The sequence below is a fragment of the Lissotriton vulgaris genome, chromosome 1_1, assembly GCF_964263255.1.
Source record: "Lissotriton vulgaris chromosome 1_1, aLisVul1.2, whole genome shotgun sequence".
Lineage (NCBI taxonomy): Eukaryota > Metazoa > Chordata > Amphibia > Caudata > Salamandridae > Lissotriton > Lissotriton vulgaris.
Genome location: NC_141685.1, coordinates 1,491,445,216 through 1,491,458,660, shown reverse-complemented (window position 1 = coordinate 1,491,458,660; position 13,445 = coordinate 1,491,445,216). Strand labels below are relative to the sequence as shown.

The following is a 13,445-nucleotide window of genomic DNA, read 5'->3' as shown; positions in this document are numbered from 1 at the left end:
GCCACACACATTTACTAAACACTATTGTGTGGAAGTATTGGCACACCAACAAGGTAATGTAGGTCAGGCAGTCTTAAGCACACTTTTTCAAACAACTGCAATGCCCACTGGTTAGCCACTGCTTTGGGAGGGTACTTCTATACAGTCTATGCAAAGTCTGTGTATCTAAAGCACACATGCCTCAAACGGATTATGTTATTTACCCTGTAAGCATCTGTTCTTGGCATGCTGAGCTGCAGTTTCACATGCGTCCTCCCTCCTCCCTGGACAACTATGGTTGTTGCATTTATTATTCATATTATATATGCATCGACATATCTATACTACACTTATTTACTCCATTCTGACCCTCTTGCGGTAAAACAATCTAACAATGGAGTCGATGCCCATGCACACTATCACTGAAAACAGGAGTCACCTTACTGGAAAAGAGTTCTTTGAAGAAACACAACTTGCAAACATCCAGACCCAACATTAGATGGCAGGAGTAAGCAAGCATGTGAATCTACAGCTATACATGCCAAGAACAGATGCTTACAGGGTAAGTAACAATCCTTATTGTGTACCGCCTCTTTAGAGGGCCAAATGGGAAATTGGTAATGGGCAACACAGAAATCTCCGCAAGGTTTGCAGACTTCTATAAAAATCCTCTACTGATCGCAGACAAGTCACAGAGGAAAGAGGAGGTACTGGACTTCCTGCACGATATCCAAATCCCTCGAGTATCCCACGCAGACAAGTTCCTGTTCAATGCAAATCTTCCTGACTGAGAAAACCAGAGATGCCATTGCAATCTTGCAAAACCGCCGGCCCCAATGTGTTACCGGCATAGTTTTACAAAGGTCTGCAAATTTGCACCCTACCTCCTCGCCATATTCGAGGAAGAGCAAAAACCTGGACAACCACAAAGAACCCATCCTCCTACCCCTCCCCACCCAGAGTTGTTCCAACCCTTTCCTTAGGATACTTGAGGGATTACCTGTGGGTGGGTCCTCAGATTCATCGTGGGACGAGACTCAACCCTGAAACTATGTCTCTCTTCAACCATCTGGACACTTGGACTTTGATTGGAATAGAGACGCACCAAGGAAGAATCCTGCTTCTCCTGGTCTCGCTGTTAAAGTCTTCTTCGCCATCTGTGTCTGTGCTTCTGCCAGGTTCTTCAACAGACCTGTGGGCATCAAGGGCACCCAAAGAAATCTCCCTTGGAGTGAAGGAGTCACTCCCCTGCATCCGCAGACACCACAATGAGGCTGACCTTTCAGCTGCTCTTGTCGTCCTACGGACTTCCCGAGGCCCAGCAACACAGGTGGCAGTTCTGAAACTCCCTCAAGGCCTGACCCTTCTCTCTGCAATTTTGAGGCCATTATCCCTCATCAGAACTGCGTGGACTGAACCCATGTGCACTGCGTCGACTTGCCGTTGCCAAGGCTTGTTGGCTCTGCACCCAAGTGATCTTCAGGCTACAAGAAGCTACAGCCTTCAGAATCTCTTCCTTCCAAGATCAGCATCCTCACCGCATCCTCTGCACTGTGGGCCTTCATCTTTGGTGAGCTGCTAGAGGTCCTCTTGCGACTCCTGTGCCTTTATCTGTGGGTCCCCATGAGGGTCTTTACTGCTTCAGTGGGCTCTCCTGCTTGCTCGGTGCCTTGCTCGTACTCTCGTGCTGGCGGGAGTCCCTTGTACCTTACTGGTCCCAACATTGCTCCTTCGTCTTTCACGCCAGTTGTGGATACCAAGGCTTTTTGGAGGTCCCGCCGGACACCAACCACCTAGTCACCAACATCCAACGTAGAACAACTGGTGCACGGTTCCTGGTCTTGCTCAGTGTTGCCTAGCCCTCGCAGCGGCAGTGACATGGTCCCCATCGGCTCTTCAAAATCTCCCAACATCGGTGGGCATTGTGCCTCCGTGCCTCCTGGTCACTGTTGAGTGGCATAGACTGTCACCTCTGCTTGCAGGTTCTTCACTTCGAAAATCCACCCTTGGATTCTATGTCAGGACCGGAGGCTTCGGATTATGCTTTTTCTTCTTCGCTCTTTATTTAGTACAAAACTCACATCAACCTAGAAAAGCTCAACAAAGGCTTATATGTCCCAGAACAAGGGGTAAAAGCATTAAACCAGGGAACAAAATGCAGTTTTCAAGTAATATGACTAAAAATCCCATCAATCTATTAGGGTAGTGTCCAACATTAGTCCTTTGACAGTGTCCATGACCGCTAGATAGGACTTCCCTCCTGTGCCATCTTCCTCTTTCTTCGCTGCTTCGCAGCCAGTTAAGTTGTTTTATCCTTTCTTCACTATCAAGTCATGGATATGTTTGTTGTTTACATCGCTGTTTTGCGCTATGGGGAGCTTTGTGATGCTTGATGTACAGTGACATTGTGTTTTTTTGCCTTCACAAAGCTTGTTAGATAGCGAGAACGTTCTTCGTTCCTTGCGCTAACGCCCGGTCATTGCGGTGTGTGTCTGACCGCCAGGGGGAGCTGCGGAATCTCTTTGCTCCTCAGTGCAGTTTCTCCTCACAGAGAGGGGCCGCGCTAAGAAGCAAGACGCCTTACCCTGCCGCCTCACCTGAACGCCCAGGAGTACTGTGTCTGTACTCGCCCCCCTCATTGCCTTACGCCCTGCGCAGGGTCCGTACAGCGGTTCTAACCGCAGTAAACCTGCGGGAGATTCTTTCTGCACTATTAGGCGATTTTGACCGCGTTAGGCCTGCGGGCGGTTTAGCGGTTTTTCAGAGTGTCTGTGGCAGCGCGCTGGGAGGCGGTTGAGACCCGTTCTCGTGGAGAGTGTTTGCGCGCTGGGAGGCCGGTGCTGCATTGATCTTCGGCTTTCAACCGGCCCGGAAAGTTAGCTGGCCTGTGGCCTGCCCACAACCAGAGCTGTTATACACAGCCTTCCCTCAGCCCCATACACATTTGGCTATTGCCTGAGACTGCGGTTTACATTGGTAGGCATGGAGCAGGAGCGCTACTACGAGGAGGAGGAGGAATCTCATCAGTACCTCAATGATGAGGAGTTCAACAATGCGGTAGACAGCTCGATCTACCGTTGTGTCACAGAGATAGTAGGCCCCATGGAGGAGCGACTGTCCACCCGTATTGTAGAGGAGTGCGCAAAGTTGGCGCTAGCCCATTTAGGAGCAACAGTAAATGCCTCAACTCCTATAGGGGAGGACCCCCCTGCCCCTAAGAAGCCCTGCAGGGAGGGGGACTCCGCGGGAATGCAGGGTGTGGACAGAGTCGCCTTTGAGCGTTTGCGCTACGCATTTTTTGGCTAAGGCGACCACTTCCACCCCGTGCCACCGCCGCACCCTGATTCCTCAGTGTCTCAGGAAACGGCGCCCTCATCCCCTGGGGTGGTGTCACCAGCAGACACTGAGGACGACGAGAGGTCGGTGGGTTCTTGGCGTCTGTACGGCTCCGCCACCGAGTTGCCACTGGACAGTTCGGGCATGTTGGACTCGGATGAAATAATCCATCTGCGGTCTGTAGCTTGGGTCCCTGGGGACAAGGTGGCGAAGTTTGTGGCTGGACGCCTCCGCAAACCCTTTTATTATTATTATTGGAGATTTATTAAGCGCCTGGTTACGCCACTGGCGTGTCCCCGCGCTATGGCAAGCGGAGTAACTGTCCCCCCTACTCCCAACCAAGCTACCTACTGAAACAAATAAGTTTTAAGTTTTTTCCTAAACAGGATTTCGGAAGATTCAAGCCGAAGTTCCAGCGGCAGATTGTTCCAACATTTGGGGGCAAGGTATCTGAAGGATCTGCCTCCCATGCGAGCTTTGGAAATTCTGGGTACTTTTAGCAGCCCGGTCTGCGAGGACCGAAGGCTGCGTGTGGGCTCATAGTAAGCTATGAGACTTTGCAGCGGGAGAGGTGCCTTGCCATTCAGAATACGGTGGCAGGTGGCAAGGGCCTTAAACTGCACTCTCCTCTCAATAGGGAGCCAATGGAGCGCTCGCAGGGCTGGCTTGGCAGATGCCCTCCTAGGGAGTCTGAGGACCAGCCGTGCTGCCGCGTTTTGGAGAACCTGCAGACGACGAATGACCTTGCCGATGGCCCCCAGATAAAGAAGATTCCCATAATCAAGTCGGGAGGTGACCAGGGCATGCACCAGCGTCTGACGCGCTGAGATAGGAAGCAGGTCTAAGACTTTCCTGAGGGTTCTCAGAACACTGAAACATACCCCCACCACCCGACCGACATGTGGGCCAAAGGTGAGGTCCCTATCGAGCCACACGCCCAGGTTCCTAGCCTCACGGCAGGGTGCGGGAACTTCCCCCAAACACGGTGGCCACCATGCCGACGACCACGCCGACGGTACACCCCCCACCACGAGCACCTCGGTCTTGCTCCCGTTCAACTTTAAACAGTTGGCAGACATCCAGGCAGCGAGATCATTCATGCAGTTCCTGAAAATGTCTGCCGCAAGACCGGGCGCGCGTGAAAGGGAGATGACCAATTGCGTGTCATCGGCGTAGGACACCAGGCGGAGGCCATAGCCCTCCACAATGGCCGCTAGGGGGGAGACATAAATGTTGAATAGGGTTGGACTCAGGGACGAACCCTGTGGTACGCCCTGGCCCAGCTCAATCTCCCTAGAGTAACACTCACCTAGTCCTTGGAGAAGGAGAGGAGGAGTTGTCTGCGAGGAGAGTGCCCACAGCCCACATTGGAAGGGAAGGTGGCTCTGACACCAGAGTTGGACTAGAAAATAGCCACCTTCCTTGCGAAGTTTGTGAAATATCCCCGCAAAAGCATTGACCATTCCTGGCGCTCCTGTCAGGATAAGTTGCTGGATGCATTAGGGCCTATTACTAAAATCCTTGACATGGCGGAGGAAGCGAAGGTGACTGGTTCCGACATCTCCCCGACGTTCGGTCGAATTGGGCACAAAGGGTGGTCATCTTCTTAGGGAACACCAAATGAGCCCTCTCGACTGAACGTTGACGATCGCTCCTGATTTTAGTCAGCTGTGTTCTGCATTAAAGTGTTCAGAAGAGGGATATGATTAACAGTAAGTCTGCAGATGGGTCCAAAAGTATCAGGAACATGACTCACCAGACTCAAGTACTCGCAGGGCATTGTCAATCACTTGCTGCAGGGGTATTTCAGTGCTGCAGCCTTGAGTGAAACCAGATTGGAGTTAGTTAAGAAGGTTGTTGTCCTCGATATGTTGGGAGAGTTGCTCTGATACACAACTTTATATAATTTGGGCAAGAAACAGGAGGTTGGTGATAGGGCGGAAATTGTGGAGGTCATTCACATCAGCAGAGTGTTTCTTAAGAAGTGGGGTACCCTGACCAGTTTTTAGGGCAACAGGAAAGGACTTGGTTAAGGAAGAGGTTAACCAGGCTGGTCCAGTAGGGGAGCAGCGTGTAGAAGTCAATGGCAATGTCACTAGGGATGGGGGTCAATAGAATTGTTTGAAGGTTTTGTTGCAAGAATGCTTTTGAGGAGGGCATCTTCGGTGATGACGTCAAAGAGACTATGGATTTGCGATCTTCAAAGGGGGTAGGATGAGTGACATGATCCACAAGCAATTTTACTTTTTCATCAAAGAATTGTACAAATTGGTGGTGAAGGTGGGAGATTGAAGGCTTAAAGTAACAATATTTAGAGCAACGGGATTGGCTTAAAAAAGACAAGCGGGACGAGGGGTGTGAAGCAAAGTATGTGAAAGAGGTAGGGTCAGTTCATGTAACGAGCGAGGAAGATACGCCCAAGAAGCATGAAGAGGTGAGAGGAGGGACAAATGTGCGGAGTGTCAACACTAGGGTAGAGGTCACAAAGCAAATGGTGAATTCCCGGATGGAGTGCAGGGGTTGTGTGTACACATCAGAAATCTCGGACTGCAGCCAAGCATGCATTATGTTAATTATGTATTAATTTGTTAAATAATTATTAAAATGCCTGCCACTCCTACTGTCCAATGGGCACCAGGCGTCCCTCTGTGTTTCTTTCGAGTAACTGTTTCCATGAAAGAACTATGCCTTCTTTTTTAGTTATGAAATGTATATATTTGCTGCTATTGCGCTGCCCACAGATACCAAAATGTTGTCAATGATAATGCAATCATAGGCGAATAAACACCACAGCTTACTGTGCAGTCATATTCCGATGGAATGAAAGAGAAGATTTGAGGACAACCATAGAACACGAATGCAATCGATTTTCACATCGGACATACTCATGGTAAGTCAACAAAGCCAGGCCTAGACAAACTGAATAAGGGGATAAGGGCTGCTTTATTGACTTTCATCAAGTCGCCTACAAACATTGCACCCTTGGAACATTCACTGTAACACACCAAATGTGCAAGGACTAAACAAAGGAAAGCTCACAGCAATTTACTCAAGATCGGACAAGTTAGAAACTTAGAATCTTTCGAACATAATGCTAAGACAACTATACATAAACTTACATTAATGTACTGTGAACGATTTTGTAAAAATAAATATCAACTTACCCGGTGAATTATGCCAGCGGAATGAATGTACTACAAAACAGAAAAAAACATATTTAAAGGTGAGACAAGAGTACATTGCAGATGAGCTTTTCCTGATGATTTTTTTTGTATTTAAACATTTAATTGCCAAAGCTATTACGACTCCATATATTTTTTCTTGTACGTCAATTTTAGAAAAGGCTTTTTGCATAATACTCCGGCAAACAAAACTAATGTACTCAGGACATCTTGCGCCACCGCACATAAGCGTTGAGTTATAAAACATTTAAAAATAACCATTTCTTCAGTTTCAGTAGCAGCTTTCAAAAATATGTTCACTTTATGCAACAAATGCTGTTTTTATTTAAACATTTCCAACCATTGTCATGCAGGTTGATTTCCGTCATTTGCTTTTCAGCGGCGTAGCTTGGTCAGTAAGATTGGGGATGGGGTGTCAGTTTAAGACTTTCCAACAACCAGGCGGGCATATAATGTTAAAATACATTATACACAAGCACGGCGCATGAGAGGGGCCTAAGGTACAGTGGAAAGAGAGGAATGAGGATTGATACGAGTACTAAAAGAGAAAACACAATATTTTGCAAAATAACCAACATTTTTCAGGACTTTCAAAGCAGAGAGGGAGAGATTATGTGCGTTTTTGTCAGTATGTATGTAAATATTCCTGGTGAAAGCCGACAGACCTTTCACCATACCTGATTGAAAGCACCTGTACCCAACTATTTATCTGAAAACCCATTTCTGATAAATCTACGTCCCCCACCCACGCAGAAGTCACGCCCCGGTGTCTCCAAGAAAATAAGGTGAACAATGCAATAGGTCTCGCATTTACAAGAGTTTGAGCTATTGGCATTGTAAATGACAATAGCTTAAATTCTCACAAATCCGAGACCTATTGCATTAGAAATATTTTGTTGTTGTTTACAAGTGCCCCATGCTGTGCTTTCACTTTAATAGAGGCCGTGCCCCCTTCTTCAGACGAGCCGCGTCTAAAGAAAGGTCTGCAGCCGCTATTAAAGGGAAAGTGCGGTATGGGGGGCTCTTAACCCCTTCGATGCTCATGACGAGCTCAGCTCGTCATGAGGCACGGTTGAGCTGTGCCGTCATGAACAATGGGAATTCAGGGAATGCAGCACAGGAGGAAAATATCTCAAGCACCCAAGGTGTTAAAAAGAAAAGCATTTGTTTGTCAACTTGATAAAAAATAGTTTTTTTTGTAAAAGCGCCCCATGCCGCGGTTTCACTTTAATAGCGAACGCAGACCTTTCTTTAGATGTGGCTTGTCTAAAGAAGGGGGTGCGGCCTCTATTAACGTCAAAGCGTAGCAATGGGCGCTTGTAAAGAACAAGAAAAAAAGTAAATTGTTTTTAAAAAACAAACATGCAGCCGCGTTTGGTGCCACAATAAAGCAAAGGCGAGGCCGCCACTGAGGTATGCCATGCTAATAAATAAAGAAAAATGTCTTCCTATAACAGGAGTCCGGTGAAAACACAATTTAAGGAAATTGTGCTTGGAGGCTGTAATTGAAGCCTACCAAGTTACTAACACATGTAAAAGGGACAGTCCTTATGGGAGGTTACAAAATGAGACAAGGTGGTTCTAAAGAGGGACTACTAAGCCTATTGACCAATGAAAAGCGGCAGTTTACAAAGGACAATGACACAAGCCAATGAAAAATATGGGCGGAGAGTGGACGGAGCTTCAAGTCCATACCTCAATGCAGCATGCCTCACAGAGCAGCGCATGCGCTGCCCAGGCTCGACCTAAAAACCCAACAGCTACATGAATTGGGTTTCCATACAAATCATCGTTTTCATGGCTAACATACAAAAAATGCAAACGGAATAAGTGAAGTATCCCAGCACATCCACGTCCTTCCAAGATGGATGCCCTGTTCTTGGCCATGTAAATGAGACAACCTATTGCCACAATAGAGCGAGATGGTAAGAGGCGAAAAAGCAGCAAGAGAACATGGATGTACAGGAAAACACATGACAAAGTGAAGATGAAATCCAACTGTTTCAGAAAGTAGAACAGAGCCCAGAAGCACATGCTAGGTCCATAAATGCATGTGACTGGTACAAAAGCTACATTACCCTGAGGGAACTTGCAACTGACGCGAGCAATAGCATCTGATGTGCCAGTCCTGCAGAAATGTTGAAACGCATCAACAGTTGCATAGAATCGTATAGCTGTAATGAAATGAGGCCTTCCTTGTTAAGTCTAAATGACAGTGAATCTATTGTTTTGATAAGTTATTATGATAGCAGCGACAGGAAGTTCTGTCCTCCAATCAACTGCTCTTCTACCAAAGATACAAAGACACTATTGTCCTATATTTTACTGCATTCAATATTGCACAATGGCTGTTTGAAAGTTGACGTGTCTTACTTGGGAACCCGGGTTTCTATTTTGCTTTCTCTGATCTTTTCCAAAAGATGTTTGAAGTGGAATGATTCCAGATTGTGATGCCGAATTTGTAGCACGCTATGAGTTTTAAAAATCAGCATGGATTCTTGACAGCGAGGACTTTGATGCTGATGAGGCTGCAATAGTCTGTTTCGTATAGTCTGCTAACATGAGGTTGCCAGGAATATATTAGCTTTCTGAAAATAAGACTGGTCAACCATGCTTTAGTTTTGAGTGGCAGGCAGGGGAATGGTGGGGGGGGGGGGGGAGAGAGTGGAGCAACAAAAACATCTGTCGGTTATAATCATTCGAAACTTGGTAAAATTCAGTAGCAGTGTATGTTAGCCCCACCCTTAAGTAGAGGTCTAGCCTAAATCACCCAGGTCACACTACATGTAAGGGCACACAAGTCACCATAGGTGTTTTTCCAGCTTGTTAGGCCTCATTGTGTGTCCAAAAAAAATAAAAATTACCATTTGATATAGTTGACCTCCTCTGCAATGGCCTAGATGGGTTGAAAATGATGGTATTGAATGTTAAACAAAGGAATAACAGCTAGTGGTTAAGAAACACTGGCACTATCCAAAAAAGTTAGTTTTATCACTGACTAACTTCTCTTCCTCACTATTATATTTGCATTCTGAAATATGGATATGAGACACTCTCAGCTTTTTCTACCAACTCCATCTCCATGTCGCAGAATATCCAGAGTATGGGTTCTTCAACTCTGAAGGCACGTAAGTGCCTAGATGCCTGTAGAAGGGAAAGTTGGAAGTCCAACCCGTAAAGATAAGTCTTCAGACGCTTTCAATGCGCCCCTTCACGGCTGGAGGTAGTCGTTGGAGACCAGATCTTTATTTATTTATTTATTTGCTGGTTTATATAGCGCTTGAATCGACTCCCAGTGGAGTATCTCTGTGCTTTTGGAGCCGGTCGAACAGAGGGTGTGGATAGAGTAAAAACTAGATCTCATTTCTGAACAGTACGGTTTTCAGTTGTCTCCTGAATTTGAGACGTTCTGTACACTGTCTCGGAGACAGAGGAAGTTTGTTCCATAATGTGGGTCCTGTTATTGATAGGGCTTTGATTGATTAGCTTGGACCAGGGCATCCCATAGATCTGAGATGGACAATCGCCAAAGTCCTCTCTTTTACTCTCTGCAAAGTGTAATGCTCTTGGCTTGTGCCCAGTGTTGGAGGTCTCAATTAGAGGAGGACAAAGTGGAAGGGTTTGCAGCCTTCCAAAATGGCATGGCGTGCCAGAAGGAGGCCAAGGTCAAGGAACCTGGTGGTGAGTTTAGCTCCCTCCGGTCTGGGGTAAATCCCCCCTCCCCAAGAGTATCAATCCCAGAGTGTTGCCTTGGTCTGTCCCTGAGGTGCTCCAAGGTAGCAAGGACGAGGGTGGGAGGCCGTGGGGGAACAGTGCATAACATTTCTAGGGAGTCAAATAGGCTCTGTGCAGGAGATATGTTTTAATAAACTTAAAAAGCGCATTCCAGCAGATCTGTGAGGGTACTGGGGTGAAGCTTGCCACTCCTTGACGTTTAAGACTATATGGAATTCATCTTCCCAGTCTGCCCTACGAGTGTATAGAGAGCGGTTTGGTGTGTGCCCGAATCCCTTTGTTCAGCCAGGTCACTAATCTCCACCTGTGTCCCATTATGTACTATGCTTGTACAGCCAAATGCATCAGCGGCTCCTGTTGAGCTGCCTGCCATGGCCGGCATATTGCCAGATGTATCCTACCATACTTGAGGAATTCTCCAGCTGGGACCTCAATCCGCTTGTTGAGGGCCTCAAAGTACATAAGAAGGTTATAAACAGGTCCCCCACAGGGCACAGGACTTAGGCCTCCCAAGGCGACAGGCCACGTGAGGAGAGCTGCATTGGGTGAGTTAGGACATACCTTTCAACGGAATGGCCAGGGAGCATGGGGGCGCAGTCTTCGTATATAGCAGGGCATTGCGCAGGCAGGTGTGCACTATGCCTAGCAATAAAGTACCCTTTTGAGAGTGCTCTAGTATATGGGAAAGTAAATTATGGAGCATCGCGGCTTGTAATAGTTCTGGTGTGGGCTTAGTTTCAGTCACATGGTGCCCCATCAACCAGCGTGTTGGCCACTTTACTAGTGCGCTGTAGTAATATGGTATAAAATCTGCTGCATTCAGCCCACCTTGGTCAATGGGGAAGTATTATAGTATGGACAAGGCGATCCGCCGTCCCTCAGTATCCCATATTGAGTCACTAAATAGAACGTTTGTTTTTTTTGTCAATAAAGTTTTATTGGCATTTATAAAACCTGACATTACATCTGAGTGCGTAGGCATTCCTCATTTTATATTACCACACCATAACAATAGGTTTTTGCGTGTTTTTCGTATCAAACAGCCCCGCTACCCTCCCCCCTCAACATTCTCAGGTGATCTGGTTGCTACACTTTACCGCATTATTTCCATCAGCTACAATCATAAACATGGCCTGGACTTTATTCCAAAGTTAGCCCATTGGTGGGGACTCTTCTCTCCCAGAGGCCCCCTGAGATGTAGATGCAGCATCATTCTTTAAGTACGCCAACATAGCAGCCCATGCCAGGATATCATCCTCTAGCTTCTCGTCCTTCCATACAAATTTCATGCGTATCGACTCCGCTATCGCCCACTCGCACACATCCCTGAGACAATTCGCAACACGTGAAATACGGGGAGGCATCTATGCTCTCCGCCTCCAAGCCTACACCAACCCCAAATTAACAAATCGCCTGCGTAGTTTTTTATTCTTTGGCGTGGGTAGCAGACCTAATTTTACTTGCAGTATTTCCCTAGGTATTGTCCAGCCCGTAGCCTCTTGTAGGTGCGTAAGTATGTCCTCCCACTAAGGAAGCAGCAAAGGACAAGACCAGACCATGTGTAAAAAGTCCGCTCCCTTCCCATGGCATCTAGGACACTCATCACTTCGGGCTGGATATATTATGTGCAACGTGCACGGTGTGAGGTACACCTGGTGTAATAAATTGTATTGGAGGAGCCTAAACCGCAGATTTGCTCTCACTCCCTGCACTCCCCCGTGCACCTTACTCCATGCACTTCAGGGGCTCGGTCATGAATGCGTCCCATTTTGAATGAATGCCCAGAGTCTCTCCCAGAAGATACTCCCTCAGTACTCACTAGCCACACTGGATATTTTCCAGTACTGTATAAATTTGCCCAACCCTAAATTGAAGATTTCCTGTGCCTTGTCTCGTGTCAGAAATTTCCCATCAATGTAAAGGTCCCCTAACGTCTGGCAGCCCCCCTCCCGCCGTCATGGAGTCTGCTTTACTGGCAAAAGTGCGCAGTTCCCAGAGGGGCATATCTGGAGCGAACTGAGCCTTTCGCACCACTCTCATCACTACATTTTCCCATACTGTAGCCACATGTCGCACAATGTACGGGCAACCTCTCAGGACCAAGCCTCCCAGCATCAGTAGTTCCAGCAGTGAACTGGCACCATAGGTTTCCGCTAGCAACTGTTTCTCCCAGTTGTCCTCGTCATCCAGCCAGAGGGGCTGCGTGCTGCAACTGAGTAGAACTCCAGTTGAGAGATCTCTAGCCCACCCCCCTCCCACGCCCTCTGTAGAGATAAGCGTACCCTTCTGCGTTTCTTCCCCCATAAGAGGTCTACCAGCAGACTCTCTAATGTCTGGAATAATGCAGCGGAATGATTGAGAGTGAGTGTTGCATTGCATACAGGCAGCAAGGCATGTCGCTCCACCTCAGGGACCATGGCCAGTCTGCCCATTGGGAATACCCTTGGAACTACCCTGGACCTCCCGGGATTGATGCAAAGTCTCGAAATGTCCCCAAAGCCCCGATATTCCCGGAGAAGCACAAGCATTGAGAGCTCCGGATTTGTCAAATAGACTAAAGGGTCATCCGCGTATAGCGAATCTATATGGTTGGTCTCCCCAAGCGTAATAACCCAGGGGCCATCACATTCATCAAGCACACAGCCAGGGGCTCCATCACCATCGCGAATAGGAGTATGGAGAGAGGGGGTATCCCTGTTGGGTGCCCCGACCCAGTGTGAGCCAGCTGGACACTGTCCTCCCCAAGCCAACTCTGACACTAAGGGCTGCATAGATCATCTGCATCAACTTGAGGAATCTCTCACCCCACCTTGAATCACTGGAGGACCTGCCACATATATGGCCACTCCGCACAGTCGAACGTCTGTTAGATATCCATCAATGCAATAGCACAGTCTGTTTCAGACCGGTCTGGGGCGTGCCACACATGCGCCAAACGTCTCAGATTTAACGCTGTACTTCGTCACGGTATAAACCCTGCCTTATCTACATGCACCAGTCGGGGTATCCCAGAGAGGAGATGGTCCACTAGAATCCCACTGAGTAGTTTTACATCAATATTTAGCAGCGAAATAGCCTTGCAAGAGCCGAGCAGGTCTGGGTCTTTATCACTTTTAAGTATCATGACCACCAACGCTTCCCTCATGGTGGACGGCAGAACTTCCCACTCCAGCACTTCGTTGTAGACTTCCCGAAGTCTATCAACAAGTATTG

The 13,445-nt window shown here is 47.6% G+C and overlaps 1 protein-coding gene across 1 annotated transcript in view; it reads right to left on the bottom strand.

The window, feature by feature from the left end:
• The window catches only part of MAPK12 (mitogen-activated protein kinase 12), a 431,974-nt gene that overhangs the window by 169,928 nt on the left and 248,601 nt on the right, over positions 1–13,445 (bottom strand). The window contains exon 5 of the mRNA XM_086967390.1: positions 6,480–6,509. Within this exon, the coding sequence (XP_086823516.1) occupies positions 6,480–6,509 (30 nt within the window). The remainder of the gene's footprint in view (positions 1–6,479; positions 6,510–13,445) is intronic.